General features: G+C 41.0%; 1 protein-coding gene across 2 annotated transcripts in view; it reads right to left on the reverse strand.

The window, feature by feature from the left end:
• Window positions 1–1,577: 1,577 nt before the first annotated feature.
• The window catches only part of atp9b (ATPase phospholipid transporting 9B), a 58,750-nt gene continuing 41,025 nt past the window's right edge, over window positions 1,578–19,302 (reverse strand). The window contains exons 16-30 of one of the 2 annotated variants that reach the window (XM_014177039.3): window positions 16,329–16,490; window positions 11,407–11,499; window positions 10,491–10,574; window positions 10,057–10,227; window positions 9,756–9,854; window positions 9,545–9,634; window positions 8,726–8,870; window positions 8,310–8,374; window positions 7,982–8,137; window positions 7,832–7,896; window positions 7,569–7,677; window positions 7,334–7,391; window positions 5,964–6,167; window positions 5,389–5,421; window positions 1,578–4,976 (exon numbers count right to left, since the gene is read on the reverse strand). In XM_014177039.3, the coding sequence (XP_014032514.1) occupies window positions 4,840–4,976; window positions 5,389–5,421; window positions 5,964–6,167; window positions 7,334–7,391; window positions 7,569–7,677; window positions 7,832–7,896; window positions 7,982–8,137; window positions 8,310–8,374; window positions 8,726–8,870; window positions 9,545–9,634; window positions 9,756–9,854; window positions 10,057–10,227; window positions 10,491–10,574; window positions 11,407–11,499; window positions 16,329–16,490 (1,671 nt within the window). In that variant the 3' untranslated portion in view covers window positions 1,578–4,839. The remainder of the gene's footprint in view (window positions 4,977–5,388; window positions 5,422–5,963; window positions 6,168–7,333; window positions 7,392–7,568; window positions 7,678–7,831; window positions 7,897–7,981; window positions 8,138–8,309; window positions 8,375–8,725; window positions 8,871–9,544; window positions 9,635–9,755; window positions 9,855–10,056; window positions 10,228–10,490; window positions 10,575–11,406; window positions 11,500–16,328; window positions 16,491–19,302) is intronic. The other variant, XM_014177040.3, reaches the window with a different exon arrangement.

Consider the following 19,302-nt stretch of genomic DNA (forward strand, 5'->3'; position numbering starts at 1 on the left):
GACTATGGTTTGCAACTGCACATGGGGAAAAAGATTGTACTTTTTGGAATAATGTCCTCTGGTCTGATGAAACAAAAATAGAACAGTTTGGCCATAATGACCATCGATATGTTTGGAGGAAAAAGGGGGAGGCTTGCAAGCCGAAGAACACCATCCCAACCGTGAAGCACTGGGGTGGCAGCATCATGTTGTGGTGGTGCTTTGCTGCAGGAGGGACTGGTGCACTTCACAAAATAGATGGCATCATGATGGAAAATTATGCGGATATATTAAAGCAACATCTCAAGACATCAGTCAGGAAGTTAAAGCTTGGACGCAAATGGGTCTTCCAAATGGACAATGACCCGAAGCATACTTCCAAAGTTGTGGAAAAATGGCTTAAGGACAACAAAGTCAAGGTATTGGAGTGGCCATCACAAAGCCCTGACCTCATCCTATAAAAAAATGTGTGGGCAGAACTGAAAAAGCGTGTGCGAGCAAGAAGGCCTAGAAACCTGACTAAGTTACACCAGCTCTGTCAGGAGGAATGGGCCAAAATTCATCCAACTTATTGTGGGACGCTTGTGGAAGGCTACCCGAAACGTTTGACCCTAATTAAGCAATTTAAAGGCAATGCAACCAAATACTAATTGAGTGTATGTAAACTTCTGACCCACTGGGAATGTGATGAAAGAAATAAAAGCTGAAATAAATCACTCTACTATTATACTGCCATTTCACATTCTTAAAATAAAGTGGTGATCCTAACTGACCTAAAACAGGGAATTTTTACTAGGATTAAATGTCAGGAATTGTGAAAAACTGAGTTTAAATGTATTTGGCTAAGGTGTATGTAAACTTCCGACTTCAACTGTACATTTGATGCAGCATTATGACGACTCATTGTCACAATGGTAGAGATTAACTGAGCTGGTCTTGGATCATTGAAAAGTAATTGTTTCATCGCAGCCATGCGTGGACAGAGTCCAGGAGCCAAGATGATTTTGGATGTTAATCTATGGCAGGACCCAAAGGGCTTAAATGTTCGATGTCTACCCTTACTAAGGAATAAGACTTGGCCTGTGATGTAGTTTCCCCATAAGTGACAGAACACTGAGCCAATCACAGTGCACTGCTCCTATTTTCTGCTGGCTCGCCCCACCACCACAGAAAGCACTGAGCTAGACTGAGACACCTGCATTTTGGAGCTGCCTTACTCAAGTAAGCAAAAAAGAGACCATGTTTGTATGCGGCTTTATTAACTCAATGATATATATATATTTTACATTGTTTGCGAACTAATATATGACATGTTTTAATGCCAAAATAACATGCAAAATTGGCAAGCCCCCCACCCCCCAAAAATAGATATAGAAAATGTATTTTGTTGCTAAAAATGTGGGGCTCAAAACAGGTGGGGCCCTGAATGATGGTCGCCACTGATTCTGATCTACTTTCCGGCTGTCTTTTTAGCCATTTATGAATGTGTTATTCAATGCGTTTCTATAGGCTAAAGTAGTAAAGGACAAATTCAATATTATATCAAATAAAATATTTTAAACCTTAATGTTGTTAAGCAATCACATCATATGAAGCAATTATTTGTTAAAATGTCAATTTATTGCTCATTAATCAATAGTAATACCATAAATTGCAGTCAATGACATGGAATGCAAGTCCTCAACAGATTAAACCTGTATAACACCATACAAACAGAGCACAAGTATCAACAGAAAACACATCGTTAGACAATTGGGATCAAGTTAACTTAAAAAATATATATTTGTATTAAAATGACAGCCATGTCCATTCTTCACTCATAAATAAACATAACAGCCCAGTCTACCTCATACAGCGTTGCCGTGTACAGTATGGTTGCCACAATTCTATTCAGATTATTCAGGACATACAGGAATGATTTACCTGAGTTCAACTCAAATGAGATACAAAAACATGGCAACCTCTTCCACAGAGAAATATACAACACTTACTGTACAGACAAAGACAAATCAGGAAAATAGATCAGTGTGAGCATCATGATACATGTATTCAATTGTGTTTGGACTAGGCATTTATATCTAACTAAACACACACTCACATGGCAAGAATGATAAAACTCATTCCTCCAAACCGCTATCAGGTTTCGTCTTTGCATCCATAGCAGGGTGAAGTCAGTTTCATCTCAAGCCCAGAAGACATGATCAGAGGTTAATAAAGATACTGTCATATTAGTAATTGTCAGAGGATGCCTACAAAACTACGGACTTAATATTCTGTGGTTGTTTGAGATTGAGAAAGAACAGTAGTCATTGAGAAATATTGTCAGAAGTGAGTGGTTACAGCAAGGTATATATATCCCTTGTGGTCAAGCTGCTGGCCCAGGATATCTTTCAAATGAGTAACAGAATACTCTAGCTAGTCTATCTAATCCTGTGATTGACAAATCGGAGCTATGAGAGCCGATTTCCAAACGCAACAATCAAACAATGAGGCACAAACGCAAACTGGCATGTCCAGCAACCAGGGCTGGCAGCCAATGACAAATACACATCCCTATAGCGTAATACACTGTGTTCAAGGCCAGGATGCAAGGAATACAATTGCCTAAATCAAATTAACTATGGAGTGCTGGTTTCTACTCTCAGGAATTCATTAAGATATTTTATATGATATTCAGCATCTGGAAATGTAAAGGACTTATTGTACAAAAAGAGAACATCCAAAGCCAGTTGGGTGTTGTTCCCAGAACAAATAATTTGCACTTTTACTTGCAAAATGCAGCTTATTTTGGTTAATGTACGTTTTCCCTATGTACACTACCGGTCAAAAGTTTTGGAACACCTACTCATTCAAGGGTTTTTCTTTATTTTTACTTTTTTCTACATTGTAGAATAATAGTGAAGACATCAAAACTATGAAATAACACATATGGAATCATGTAGTAACCAAAAGTGTTAAATCAAAATATATTTTATATTTGAGATTCTTCAAAGTAGCCACCCTTTCTTTGCCTTGATGACAGCTTTGCACACTTAGCATTCTCTCAACCAGCTTCATGAGGTAGTCACCTGGAATGCATTTCAATAAACAGGTGTGCCTTGTTAAAAGTTAATTTGTTGAATTCTTTCCTTTTTAATGCGTTTGAGCCAATCAGTTGTGCTGTGACAAGGTGGGGGGGGGGGGGGGGGGGGGGGGTTACAGAAGATAGCCCTATTTGGCAAAAGACCAAGTCCATATGATGGCAAGAACAGTTCAAATAAGCCTAGAGAAAATACAGTCCATCATTACTTTAAGACATGAAGGTCTGTCAACGCGGAACATTTCAGAGTTACCTCTGCTGCAGAGGATAAGTTCATTATAGTCACCGGTCTCAGAAACTGCAGCCCAAATAAAAGCTTCACAGAGTTCAAGTAACAGACATCTCAACATCAACTGGTCAGAGGAGACTGTGTGAGTCAGGCCTTCATGGTTGAATTGCTGCAAAGAAACCACTAGTAAAGGACACCAATAAGAAGAAGAGACTTGGTTGGGCCAAGAAACAGGAGCAATGGATATTAGACCGGTGGAAATTTGTCCTTTGGTCTGAGGTCCAAATTTGAGATTTTTGGTTCCAACCACCATGTCTTTGTGAGACGCGGTGTGGGTGAACGGATTATCTCCGCATGTGTATTTCCCACCGTGATGCATGGAGGAGGAGGTGTGGGGGTGCTTTGCTGGTGATGCTGTCTGTGATTTATTTATAATTCAAGTCACTCTTAACCAGCATAGTTACCACAGCATTCTGCAGCGATACGCCATCCCATCTGGTTTGGGCTTAGTGGGACTATCATTTGTTTTTCAACAGGACAATGACCCAACACACCTCCAAGGCTGTGTAAGCACTATTCTGCCAAGAAGGAGAGTGATGGAGTGCTGCATCAGATGACCTGGCAATCCCCCGACCTCAACCAAATTAAGATGGTTTGGGATGAGTCGGACCGCAGAGTGAAGGAAAAGCAGCCAACAAGTGCTCAGCACATGTGGGAACTCCAAGACTGTTGGAACAGCATTCCAGGTGAAGCTGGTTGAGAGAATGCCAAAAATGTGCAAATCTGTCATCAAGGCAAAGGGTGGCTATTTGAAGAATATCAAATATATTTGTTTAACACTTTTTTGGTTACTACATGATTCCATATGTGTTATTTCATAGTTTTGATGTCTTCCCTATTATTCTACAATGTAGTAAATAGTAAAAAGAAAGAAAAACCCTTGAATGAGTTGGTGTTCTAAAACCTTTGACCGGTATTGTAAGTACAGTTAAGCGTCAGGGTACAGTAGTAAAATGCTGCACGCGTTAAGTTCGTATTGACAGTGCTTAGGAATCAAAGTTGTAAATCACAAATTAAACCATCATACTGGTATCTCTACTCAGTACAGAGATTAATAAAGTTGAATAAAACACTTTTTTTAAATCCAGAACTACATATACAAAAAGTTCAACGCGGAAACCATAGTCATCGAGTTATAAAAATGAAAAAAAAGACACTTGAAGCGATTTGGTTGGAAGTGCATTTAAACAGAAGGCAAATTGACCCAAGCCTTCCTGTCCAGTGCATCAAAGGGTTATTTGTTCTGTTTTTACCCCTTCCCTGTCCCTTTTTAACATGTGTTGCACTGTCTTTACAAGTATTACCACATTCCAGTGACATAAATCCATACAATACTCTATTCATGTTTTTGCTTCTAGTGACCTCTTTAGGTTCCCTGTCTGTCAATCACTGTGGATCAGTAAAAAAAGTGCTGAAATGAAAGGTTGGATCATAGAGAGCGTAAGAAAGATAATTAGGGGAGTTGTGTAAGCAGGATAGAGCTTAAAATGGCTCATGAGGACAGCTTGGAGTAGCTGGGCGGTGAGAACTTGCGCTTCAGGTATTTGATGATATAGAGAGGGAGACAGCTGACGATGGTGATCACTGACACCTTCCAAAGGAAGGCTGGTGTCGTGATGAAACCCAGGTCTGGGATAAAAAAAACAACACGTGTTAGAAATCTGTCCAAATAACGGCACATACAATATGTGCCAGGCACTAACATGTTGATATACATTCATTTATTATCACTTTATTTTCAATTTATTCAAAAGATTTAGTTGATAATTATGGATCCATGTTTTCTGTTTAGAAGAGCTTTTGCACACATGCCTGGAATGAGACATCACTGAGTGGAATGGTAAAACAATATAAGTAGCAGGAAAATATGCTCAATACGTCACATCAAATATGGCTGCAAAAGACATGGTCAGAGAATGGTCACTAAAGGAACATGAACAGGGCTGAGCAGTCACAGCACGGTCAAAAACAGTGATGAGAGGAAAGTGTGAAAAGGAAGTGGAGGAGAAGAGGTAGCGTTTCCACAGTGCTGCACACCTACCCAGAAATGCTCCAAAGGACACGCTGCCTATGCCTATCCCAAGGACACATACAGTAGCAAAAAAGAGGATGAGCAGAGAGAGAGAGAGAGAGAGAGAGAGAGAGAGAGAGAGAGAGAGAGAGAGAGAGAGAGAGAGAGAGAGAGAGAGAGAGAGAGAGAGAGAGAGAGAGAGAGAGAGAGAGAGACCAAATGAGTGCCAGCATGAGAGAAAAAAAACAGGGAAAGAGATACAGGAGCGAGCGAGGGAGAGAGAAGATGACAGACACGAACAAAGCACAGACCTCCAAGGTTTAATTGGGTTAACTCATAAACATAAGTGCATCAAACTAAAACACACAAGCTGCAGTGTAGTGCAAAGGGTGAGACTGTTCCACTACAAGATTAAAGTGTTTGTAAAAAACTGCCCTCCACATAACAAAAAGCAAAGAGCAACATCAAATAATTTCCCCTCAACACTTATCAGCACAATAGCAAACAGCATACCATTTTTTAGTTTTTTTTTACTTTGGCCCTAAGGGGATAAATAACATTTAATCGAGTTGTTTTTTTCCCTCAGGTAATCAACATTTGCTTACCGAAGTACTCATTGAGGAAGGCAAGCGAGGCTATGTAGCAGCCCAGACTGAGGAACTCTGCTAGCACCATGAGCCAGTGCCAGGTACGGATGTTGAGCGCCACCATGAGCAGCTCGGTGAGGATCAGCGCAGTGAAGGAGATGGCCACCACATGCACAAACTCAGACTCAAACAACACCAGTGCACCGTACATCAGGATGCCACCTGGGGGCGCCACAAAGAAGTGTTAGTGACGTAGTACTGGTTGAGTAACTGTTTAACCAGCTTGAGAAAGAAACTAGAGAATGATCAACTAGAATGAATTCTAGTCATCAACTAGAATCAATTTGTTTCTAGTTAATAACAATAAGACCTAACATTAAATGTACTAGCTTATTCTTTTAGGGAACCAAATATGACAAGTACATTAGGCCTTTGTTTTGGTTTATTTCTTAAGTTACTTTGATCCCCAATGCTCACTGAAAGCATGTTATTCAAAATATGTATTAGGATTCAAGTAAGTCTTAAGACACAGGATCTGACTCAATTACAGAATTTATGAGGGTAAACAGACAATGTGTCCAAGTGTATCCAAAAACCAACCAGGTAAACCACAGTACTGTAGCTTGACACTCATTAATCTATTCTATGGTGGTGCGTACTGTATTTTGATAGCCTTTCATTTAATTATAACACGCCGCAAATTGAGCTTAATAGCCTATTACTGATCACATAATTGCCTTTCCATACAGTCTACATACAGTGCATTCCTGGGAGTTAAACTGTAATAAATTAAAACCGACGATCGTGGCCTGATATTTTTTCTCCCCCCTCATATCTCCCTGTTTTTCATTGGACTTTGGTAATAGACCTTTAATTAAAAAACGAGAGCTGTCAGGAAGTGACGCTTCAGTAAGAACATAGATCTTTCTCAACACGCTGCATGGCTTAGCGATTACAGAAATATCGATTTACTGGACAGACAAAAGCCTGCGTGTAACTGCAGATGACGCTTGGAAACCTAAGCTACTGAGAAACAGGACTGTCTGAGAGTCAGGGGGCCAGGGGACTGACGCTATCGCACATACTAAAAATGATGAAATATAAGTGTGGTGCCTGGATGAACGGTCAGTAATAAAAGGTGTTTAAGCCAGTACGCTGCGCTTCGTTCAGGTTGCTTTCAGAAAATCTGCCATACTGTGCGGATGGATAATTTGGATATAAGAGTTGTGCACCTGGCCGACACCTTCATTACATTTACATTCACATTATCTTCATAACATCCATAATGTTTAGAAGCACTCTCACCTGTGTGTTAGTATTCATCATTAGAACTGTGTTAAGGAAATCTAACTCAGAAAGCTACAGGAGTATCCTGTCAATTCTCTTACCTTGGTAAATACTGATTAACACCCAAATGAGAAAAGTCTTGAAAGACAAGGAACGACCCTAGAAGAAGAGAAAAATACAGAATGGCAGACATCATACTCTAATTCCTGTCAAACCACAAAACACAACTTTTGAATTCACTTTAACCTGTTAAACCCTTAATGAAAATAGAATCAGTGTAAATTGACCATCCATTCCCTGTCAGCCTGTATTATATAAGAGAGGTTGTCATTTTACCTTGGTGAGGTCTTTGTAAAGCTCAGGGTACAGCAGGGCCATCTCTGGCTTCACGTCCTGGTCCAGTACCAGGGAAAATACAGGGAACATAGTGTAGATGGTAGAATACCTGCACAGAAGGGGAGAATACAGGACTGGAGTTAATACAGAACACTGTACCAGTGCATCAATAGAAAGGGGCTCACCTTCTCATGTTTAGATGCATGCACATACTGTACGCACAAATGGAAACAATTGCAGAAGAAATATAGACAACCACATACCCAACCATGAGAAAACCCTGGTACAAAGGGACTGATGCAAAGTAGAAAATGGAGGAAAACACTGCCTGCAAAGAGGGAGAGATATGACACATTTCATTCAAGTCCTTCCATATTCAGTACGAGTAACATAAACATGTTCAGGTCTGTTACCTGCATGGTTGATATGATCATGCCTCGGTGCATGACAAACTGGCCCAGGGCTGCTGAACGCTTGTAGCTGTTCCGGCCATGGACCATAAGCAGCCGGCCAATGTGCTTAAACTGAGTGATTGAGAAATCTGCCGCCAGGGATGCCTGCTTCCCCTCCTGCATGGGGAGAGCATAAGTGCGTAATGTTATTCTACGGAAGGACACACCCCATATCCGACTAAATATGGCACCCATAACAGGTTTTGCATTTAATTTTTTTATTTTATTTGACTATTTAACATTATAATATGTGGATAGGATAAGAGGAGGAGTGATATGGGTTGTTTACCTTTCCTTCAATGCCGATACCACAGTCTGCTGCCTGGATCATACTGACATCATTACCTCCATCACCTGGGAGAGACAAGAGAGCCACATGTCAGCCACAGGCTCAATAATAACATGTAAAAGAGCCATATGGAAATAAGGCTTACGCCCCAGGATGATGACAGAACAATGTTAACACTGATGCTTGTGCTGTTTGCTTGCCATCTTGTGGACATAATTGGTGTGTACCTTCTCGTACTGGGTTTAGTTTCTTCTTTTCCAAAAAAGTAGTCAATAGTGAGGTATATTACTGGTAGGAATTTTCTACAATTGGCATTCATTTTACACTGAACATTGTAGCAGTTGTGTCTGATACAAAGGATGAGAGTGGTTAGTTGTTATGCATCTGGGTCTTGCCCAGGGTGCAAAGGGGCTCACCTATGGCACAGGTTCTGTTGGCTGTGTGCTGCTTGAGCAGGTGGACGATCTGGGCTTTCTGAGTGGGGGAGCAGCGACAGCAGACTACCGCCGGACACTGACACGCCAGCTCCACAAACTCATGCTCATAGTACCGCAGACACACCTGTGGGAAGATAAACATATAGATTCGGAAAATGCAAACACATCCGGACCCACACAAGAACATTTACATAATGAAGTATTTACTACACCATCTCTTCAGATCCATTCTTTTATTTTTTTATAGCTTTATTTAACTAGGCAAGTCAGTTAAGAACAAATTCTTATTTTCAATGACAGCCTAGGAACAGTGGGTTAACTGCCTTGTTCAGGGGCAGAAAGACAGATTTGTATCTTGTCAGCTCAGGGATTCGATCTTGCAACCTTTCCGTCACTAGTCCAACACTCTAACCACTAGGCTACCTGCTGCCCTGTCAATCAATGGTGTTATAATTAAGCAACAAGGCCAGAGGTGGGTGTGGTATATGGCCAATAAACCACGGCTAAGGGCTGTTCTTCTGCACAACGCATAGTGACTGGATACAGCCCTTAGCTGTGGTATATTGGCCATATAGCACAAATCCCAGAGGTGCCTTATTGCTATTATAAACTGGTTACCAATGTAATTAGAGCAGCTCAAATAAATATTTTGTCATACCCGTGGTATACGGTCTGATATACCACGGCTGTTAGCCAATCAGCATTCAGGGCTCAAACCACTCAGTTTATGTTTTTTTGGCTGCATCTACATTACAATCTGCTTTGAGAGGTCTGTGAGAAGTGTTTGTGCTGTAGTACCTCCAAGGAGTCTCCAGAGATAACCAGAGCACAGTCGTGTTTCCTTCTGAAGGCATTGAGCTCCAGATGGGCCTCTCCTCTGTTGGAGACCTGCTCGAGAGCCAGCCAATACAATTAGTGGAAGGACAGATACAGGACCATTTCTTCATCCCTTTAACACTCATCAAGTGACAGATTATTATCTTAAGATGAAAAAGAAAGAGAAGCGTACCGATCTGAATACATGAATATCTTGGCTTCTGGACACCAAATGGGAGCTTTTAGCGATACAAGTAGCTGTCTCCAGCTTATCCCCAGTAAGCATCCATATCTGAAGAGAAAACAAAACCATGACATGGAATCAGTGACAGCATTAAAAGCACCATTTTACAGTACTAGTCAGATTCTGGTATGACATGGAATGCCTCTTTTTCACAGCTAACATACTGTACATGGAAAGGACAGCGCAATATAAATGCATATAACAAGTTCACAGTTGTAGTAAAACACAAAAGAATAGTGTGGTCTCACACCTTGATCCCAGCGTTTCTGAGGAGCTCCAGGGTTGGCCTAACATCAGCCTGTAGTTGGTCCTCAACCCCAGTCAAACACAGAAGCTCCATCTCCCTCTCCAGACTCTCTACCACTGCTGCCACCTTCAGAGCCCGGTCATGGATACTCAGCTTGGCCTGGTTGAAACGGTTCTACACCAACACAGAGGGAAAGATAGTCAGTCAGTGAGGGAGGCAGAGATGAGAAAGGAAGTGATAATGAAAGAGATGGGGAGGTAGAAATCCAGTCAAAGGGAGAAAATCAGAGAGAAATAAATAACCATTGCAAAAGTGTGTAGCGCATAGGGCAAAAGAGAAAAGGAAATAAGTGGAATGAGGGCAAGTAGGCAGCTCATTTGGTTTGAAGATTATTTTCAATTCAGCAGGACATTAAGGAGGGACATTATGTTTTGCACCTCAAAGTCTGTATACTGCTCTTCAGACAGAGATTTCTTAGCCACCACCAGGGTCCGAAGCCCCTCCCTGGCCATGTTCCCACACTGCGAACAAAAGAGGGGATAGTTAGGAAAGAGTGATATGATATGATGAAACCAGAAATTACTGAACATTTGTAGAGACAAACTTACTCTCTATAGTCCAGTCAGATACATATTTATTAAACAAACAATATGTTTCAACAAATTTCATATGGCATACAGTAGGTTTAACATACGCTGAATAGCATACAGTACAGGCATAGATCCTTTAATCTAATTGAGAGTCAGCTGCATCAGAACAGCACGTACAGTCAACCAACAAAGACAGAAATCAATGGGGAATAAGGTCGCCTCGGGAGAAAGTTCAGAGGACACAAAACCCACATTTTATTGTTTTATATGAAACGCCAATGAGCTGAAAGTGACGCGCTGATTGCTTATTGACATGGTACCCATATAGCGCCACTGCTTGGACAGTCTACGGGATATTACAGTCAATGGAACATCATTAACACCATTGTTAGGAATATGACATACTGGATGCGTCCCAAATGGCACCTTATTCCCTATATAGTGCATTATATTAAACCAACGCCCTGATCAAAAATAGTGCACTAAATAGGGAATAGGGTGCAATTTCGGATGCATACATTAATGCCTCCTAGGAAAGGAATCCACTTCATGTTGGTCACTAATTAAATCAAAAACAGCCCCTGGTCCTAAATGACTCAATATTGCCAATACAATTATGAACATACAGTATTGCACACCCAGTCATGGGTGGGCCTGTTGATCTTGTGATGAATGAATGTCCTGGTTAACAACAGAGGTAATTACCCTGCATGTGTTCGATACATTTTGTTCATACGTACAACAGTCTGGATGGAAGCCTTACCTCCTCCTCCAGCCAATCATTGTACTGCACGATACTCGCCATGGCAACATCAGCACCCTTCATATAAAACGTGATGTCACCTGTGGTCTCCTCCTAGAGCAAAATATGAGAGAAAATGTAGATGTATATTCATATAAAAAGCATTCCAGTGCCATATAATACGAACACCAGACCTGAATTCAAATATAATTTTTTGTTAACATGTCTAGATGGGGTTTGCACCATTCTGACTTTTCTACTGGCTCCATTAGAGCAGGAAAGCTCAACCAAGCACAGCTTAAGTATTTGAAATGATTTCAAATAGTATTTAAACCCAGGACTGACTAACACACACCTACTCATTCAAGGGTTTTTCATTATTTTTAAAATGTTCTACATTGTATAATAATAGTGAAGACATCAGAACTATGAAATAATACATATGAAATCATGTAGCAACCAAAAACGTCCAAATATAGTTGACGTCGGAAGTTTACATACACTTAGGTTGGAGTCATTAAAACTCATGTTTCAACCACTCCACAAATTTCTTGTTAACAAACTAAAGTTTTGGCAATTGTTTACCGACAGATTATTTAACTTAAAATTAATGTGTCACAATTCCAGCAGGTCAGAAGTTTAAATACACTAAGTTGACTGTGCCATTAAACAGCTTGGAAAATTCCAGAAATTTATGTCATGGCTTTAGAAGCTAATTGACATAATTTGAGTCAATTGGAGGTGTACCCGTGGATGTATTTCAAGCCTACCTTCAAACTCAGTGCCTCTTTGCTTGACATCATGGGAAAATCAAATAGAAATTAGCCAAGACCTCAGAAAAAAAAAGTAGACCTCCACAAGTCTGGTTCATCCTTCGGAGCAATTTCCAAATGCATGAAGGTACCACGTTCATCTGTACAAACAATAGTACGCAAGTATAAACACCATGGGACAATGCAGCCGTCATACCACTCAGGAAGGAAACGCATTCTGTCTCCTAGAGATGAACGTACTTTGGTGCAAAAAGTGCAAATCAATCCCAGAACAACAGCAAAGGACCTAGTGAAGATGCTGGAGGAAACAGGTACAAAAGTATCTATATCCACAGTAAAACGAGTCCTATATCGACATAACCTGAAAGGCCGCTCAGCAAGGAAGAATCCACTGCTCCAAAACCGCCATAAAAAATCCAGACTACGGTTTGCAACTGCGCATGGGGACAAAGATCGTACTTTTTGGAGAAATGTCCTCTGGTCTGATGAAACAAAAATAGAACTGTTTGGCCATAATGACCATCGTTATGTTTGGAGAAAAAAGGGGGAGGCTTGCAAGCCGAAGAACACCATCCCAACCGTGAAGCACAGGGGTGGCAGCATCATGTTGTGGGGTTGCTTTGCTGCAGGAGGGACTGGTGCACTTCACAAAATAGATGGCATCATGAAGATGGAAAATTATGTGGATATATTGAAGCAACATCTCAAGACATCAGTCAGGAAGTTAAAGCTTGGTCGCAAATGAGTCTTCCAAATGGTCAATGAACCCAAGTATACTTCCAAAGTTGTGGCAAAATGGCTTAAGGAAAACAAAGTCAAGGTATTGGAGTGGCCATCACAAAGCCCTGACCTCAAGCCTATAGAAAATTTGTGGGCAGAACTGAAAAAGCTTGTACGAGCAAGGAGGCCTACAAACCTGACTAAGTTACACCAGCTCTGTCAGGAGGAATGGGCCAAAATTCACCCAACTTATTGTGGGAAGCTTGTGGAAGGCTACCCGAAGCGTTTGACCCAAGTTAAACAATTTAAAGGCAATGCTACCAAATACTAATTGAGTGCATGTAAACTTCTGACCCACTGAGAATGTGACGAAAGAAATAAAAGCTGAAATAAATGATCCTCTCTACTATTATACTGACATTTCACATTCTTAAAATAAAGTGGTGATCCTAACTGACCTAAGACAGGGAATTTTTACTAGGATTAAATGTCAGGAATTGTGAAAAACTGAGTGTAAATGTATTTGGCTAAGGTGAATGTAAACTTTCGACTTCAACTGTATATTTGATATTTGAGATTCTTCAAAGTAGCCACCCTTTGCCTTGATGACAGCTTTGCACACGCTTGGCATTCTCTCAACCAGCTTCATGAGGTAGTCACAAGGAATGCATTTCAATTAACAGGTGTGTCTTGTTAAAAGTTAATTTGTGGAATTTCTTTCCTTCTAAATGCATTTGAGACAATCAGTTGTGTTGTGACAAGGTAGGGGTGGTATACAGAAAATAGCCCTATTTGGTAAAAGACCAAGTCCATATTATGGCAAGAACAGCTCAAATAAGCAAAGGAAAGCGACAGTCCATCATTACCTTAAGACATGAAGGTCAGTCAATGTGTAACATTTCAAGATTTTTTACAGTTTCTTCAAGTGCAGTCACAAAAACCATCAAGTGCTATGATGAAACGGGTCTCATGAGGACAGCCACAGGAAATGAAGACAAAGTTACCTCTGCTGCAGAGGATAAGTTCATTAGAGTTAGTATCCTCAGAAATTGCAGCCCAAACAAATGCTTCAGAGTTCAAGTAACAGACACATCTCAACATCAACTGTTCAGAGGAGACCGCGTGAATCTGGCCTTCATGGTCGAGTTTCTGCAAAGAAACCACTACTAAAGGACACCAATAAGAAGAAGAGATTTGCTTGGGCCAAGAAACACAAGCAATGGACATTAGACCGGTGAAAATATGTCCTTTGGTCTGATGAGTGCAAATTTGAGATTTTTGGTTCCATCTGCCATGTCTTTGTGAGACGCAGAGTAGGTGAACTGATGATCTCCGCATTTGTGGTTCCCACTGTGAAGCATGGAGGAGGAGGTGTGATGGTGCTTTGCTGGTGACACTATGTTATTTATGTTGAATTCAAGGCACTCTTAACCTGTTGGGTCTAGGGGGCAGCATTTGCACGTCTGGATAAAAAAAATGTACCCGATTTAATCTGGTTACTAATCCTACCCAGTAACTAGAATATGCATATACTTATTATATATGGATAGAAAACACTCTAAAGTTTCCAAAACTGTTTGAATGGTGTCTGTGAGTATAACAGAACTCATTTGGCAGGCAAAACCCTGAGACATTTTCTGACAGGAAGTGGATACCTGATGTGTTGTATTGACTTTAAACCTATCCCATTGAAAAACACAGGGGTTTAGGAATATTTTGGCACTTCCTATTGCTTCCACTAGATGTCACCAGCCTTTACAAAGTGTTTTGAGTCTTCTGGAGGGAGATCTGACCGAACAAGAGCCATGGAACGGTGATGTCCCATTAGACACCTGGCGCGCTACTTCATGTTGGGTACCCTCGTTCCAATACGTTATAAAAGACTATGCATTCGTCCACCTTGAATATTATTCATGTTCTGGTTAAAAAAGGCCCTAATGATTTATGCTATACAACGTTTGACATGTTTGAACGAACGGAAATATATTTTTTCCCCTCGTTCATGACGAGAAGTCCGGCTGGCTTACATCATGTGCTAACGAGACGGAGATTTTTGGACATAAATGATGAGCTTTTTTGAACAAAACTACATTCGTTATGGACCTGTGATACCTGGAAGTGACATCTGATGAAGAGAATCAAAGGTAATGGATTATTTACATAGTATTTTCGATTTTAGATCTCCCCAACATGACGTCTAGTCTGTATCGCAACGCGTATTTTTCTGGGCACAGTGCTCAGATTATTGCAAAGTGTGATTTCCCAGTAAGGTTATTTTTAAATCTGGCAAGTTGATTGCGTTCAAAAGATGTAAATCTATAATTCTTTAAATGACAATATAATATTTTACCAATGTTTTCTAATTTTAATTATTTAATTTGTGACGCTGACTTGACTGCCGGTTATTGGAGGGAAACGATTTCCTCAACATCAATGCCATAGTAAAACGCTGTTTTTGTATATAAATATCAACTTGATAGAACTAAAAATGCATGCATTGTCTAACATAATGTCCTAGGAGTGTCATCTGATGGAGATTGTAAAAGGTTAGTGCATCATTTTAGCTGGTTTTATGGTTTTGGTGACCCTGTCTTTGACTTGACAAAACATTACACACAACTCTTGTAAATGTACTGTCCTAACATACTCTAAATTTATGCTTTCGCCGTAAAACCTTTTTGAAATCGTAAAACGTGGTTAGATTAAGGAGATGTTTATCTTTCAAATGGTGTAACATAGTTGTATTTTTGAAAAATTTGAATTTTGACATTTATTTGGATTCAAATTTGCCGCTCTTGAAATGCACCTGCTGTTGATGGAGTGCACCACGGGTGGCACGCTAGCGTCCCACCTAGCCCCAAGAGGTTAACCAGCATGGCTACCACAGCATTCTGCAGCGATACACCATCCCATCTGGTTTGTGCTTAGTGGGACTATCATTTATTTTTCAACAGAACAATGACCCAACACACCTCCAAGGTGTGTAAGGGCTATTTGACCAAGGAGAGTGATGGAGTGCTGGGTCGTGACCTGGCCTCCACAATCACCCGACCTCGACCCAGTTGAGATGGTTTGGGATGAGTTGGACTGCAGAGTGAAGGAAAAGCGGGCCAACATGTGCTCAGCATATGTGGGAACTCCCTCAAGACTGTTGGAAAAGCATTACAGGTGAAGCTGGTTGAGAGAATGCCAAGAGTGTGCAAAGCTGTTATCTATTCAAAAGGTGGCTACTTTGAAGAATCTCAAATATATTTTGATTTGTTTAAAACATTTTGGGTTACTACATGATTCCATATGTGTTATTTCATAGTTTTGATGTCTTCACTATTATTCTACAATGTAGAAAATAGTAAAAATTAAGAAAAACCCTGGAATGAGTAGGTGTGTCCAAACTTTTGACTGGTACTGTAGTTTTGTTGACCATTACATGGGTGGTAACTACGTCCATACCCTGATGATGATGCCCATCCTCTTGCTCTCTGAGGTGAAGGGGAAGATCTGCAGAATGTAGTAGGTTAGGACCTGTCCTGCTGGGGTCTTCAGCTGCAGGGAGGTCAGGTCCCTGTTCACCAGAGTCAGCCCTACGCTCTCCGTCCACCGCACCAGCGCCACCTGAAGAGGAGCAACATGCACACACACAGTAAGGTCAATGGTCAGGAACACACCTGCACTACTTCACAGACCCAGGTCCTCTGTGCCTCTCACTAGGGACTAGCTACGGGTCCACATAGAGGGTTCAGAGGTCAAGGTTAGGGGCTCTGTGTACGCTCACAGGGTCAACTTCCTGATCGCCTTGAATCAAAGGAAACACACAGGAAAGTAACTGATTCATTGTTAAGTATCATTCACAGCTGAGAGTGAATACAATGAGACACAGAAGGAGGCTGTTGGCCTCATAGTAACAGAAGGACTATTAAACTATAATTCAGTGTCCAATTATTACACAATAGAAGAATGGTGAATAATCCTGAAGTCATAGGCTATGCTTTAGATTAAGACATATGGTGAAGGGACAAATGTGTTATCCAGAACCATTATAATGGTTGATAAACAAAAAAATATGCACATTTGGATAATTTGTTTGTCCAATTATCTTAAGTATCACTTGTGGTCAAAAAGCATAAAAGTAACATGGCCAATAATTGAAACAGAAAGGCAACTGGCCTCTACTTAGTTATCATAATGAATGGGGATCTTTGTGTGCGTGTCCCTTCCCCAACAATGGGGCATATGCTCAACCGCAGCTTCATGTAAACAACCTACACATCCATGCTCAGTGTGCCAAAATAAATATTTTCTGTGGTTTAACAACTGGTTGTATTACACACCATTGAACTACAAGAACATGCTTTGCATTTCAAAATAGAGTCCAGTACACTATTGTGATGCAGAACAGCCCTTTACTGGATATAACCCCAAATCCTGAAGCATCCACAGTTGTAATATTGATAGTTGGTTGCCTTACAAATACTCTGTATACAATGCTCTAGGTGCCTCATCTCTGGAGTGGAGTCCATTCACAAACAGAGGAGTGTTTTTCTGGTTTTCTTTTCCCTCCTCTCCTCAGCAGGAACTCCTGCCCCCCAAGTGAGTGTTCAGCTGCACACGACTCAATTCTCCACGGGTTCATTTTCAATTTGCTCACTCAAAGGTTGTTATTATACTCCTGACCTACAAATTGGAACTTCCTGCTAATACCCCATAATTTCTTTCTGGTTCCCCTTTGAGGTCCGTGCTAGAGCTGGCTATATTTACTTAACACACATCTGTGAATCATAATCGCATGGGCGTACGTGCGGCACATATGTGTGTACAAATGCGTACAGAGTCAGGATTTAATACCTACCTCCTCAATCAAGTTTATCAGCTCCATGGGAACGGTTTAAAGCCATGTCAACTTTGATACAAACTGTATGTAAATCATGTGTTACACAAGTAATGTAAGAGACTACCCGTGACTACTTGACGACAATGGCAGACCGGTTTAAAGTACCCAATCAATCATTTCAATAGCATTCCCAAAGTTCTAGTGATCATGTATATCAACATGGCAGAGCTGCATTTAAAATGAGCAGCAGCTAAGCATTTCATGATGAAAATGGATCTGTAATAGCTAAATTCTTCCCACCATGTCATTACCAATCAGAACTAGGATTTTAACAGCACTCACTAAATATCATTTTCTTAATTGATTTAGGGTGGTCAACATTGAAAATACTAGCTTGTAGCACTGTAGCTATCACACTAAAACTGTGCATTTATGTTAAACATTCATACATGCTGACTCTAGATAAATGTCCATATTTGCAGTTTAATTTGGTCACCTATTGAAAAGGTCAATCAGGGACTTGCATATGCAAGTGACAATACTCAACCAGCCAAACCAATGAATTGCTCCTTTGCCTGGTACTCCCCTTGGGGTCCCCTTTTCCATCGGCTATCCTATTACCTCCTATTGGAGATGATAAACTCCTACTTCATGAGACTCCACGGTCATTAAATGCCATGGTCAAACATTCTCGGGCCAGTTCCGAATGGCACCCTATTCACTATAGGCCCTGTTCCAAAGTAGTGGACTACATAGGGAATAGGGTGCCATTTGAGACGCAGCCCTCCTCTGACATCACAGGGTCAGAGGTTAGAGCAGGGCCCTGTTCACAGCATGGTTGACCAGAAGGTCAACTGACCCCTGACCTCGGGTCGGCCCACTTCATCTCCTTAATGACGGCTCATTACATTAGAGAGAGTCAGCTAATTAAAATATGGGCCTCATAGCGCTGCGCTGACAGGGCTCTGCCACTGTTGTCAATGAGGCTGAGGCAAGAGAGAGAGGGAAAGGAGAGCTAAGGGGAGAGAGAAAGAACAAAGAGAGCGAGGAGGAGAGAGCGAGTAGGAGAGAGAGATGTGAGCAGAGATGGAGAGGAAGAGACACAGATAGGGGTGAGGGGGAACTGAACAACCACAGACCCTTCTCATCGTCTCTCAGAGAAAATTAAATATTGATCAATCCAAGCAGTGCCAGACAATAGAGGGAGATAGAGCCGAGTGAAAAAGGAAATAAATAAATATACACATGAAGGTGGGACAGGACGGGCGAGCAGGCAGGCAATTCCAGAGCAGACAAAAAGGGAAACCGAGATATATCTTTTGTAACCGTTTAATCTTCATTTTGACTGCTAGGTTGAGCTCGAGCCCAGTGCAAGTCAAGGTAAGTTTCACAAAGGCTTCACAAAATCATTGGGTCATGGGTGAGAAACACTTCAATGGCCCTGAACACTGTACTATATGGTGGGATTAGCGATCCTTTGATATGTATTGAATATTTATGACAAAGTTATATGGCGAAGACTCCTCCTCATCCAGCAATTTGTCCTTGTGCCCTGTATGTATTCAATATTCATCCAGGACTTTCTTGGATTTATCA

This window comes from Salmo salar, chromosome 27, assembly GCF_965601325.2.
Source record: "Salmo salar chromosome 27, fSalSal1, whole genome shotgun sequence".
NCBI lineage: Eukaryota > Metazoa > Chordata > Actinopteri > Salmoniformes > Salmonidae > Salmo > Salmo salar.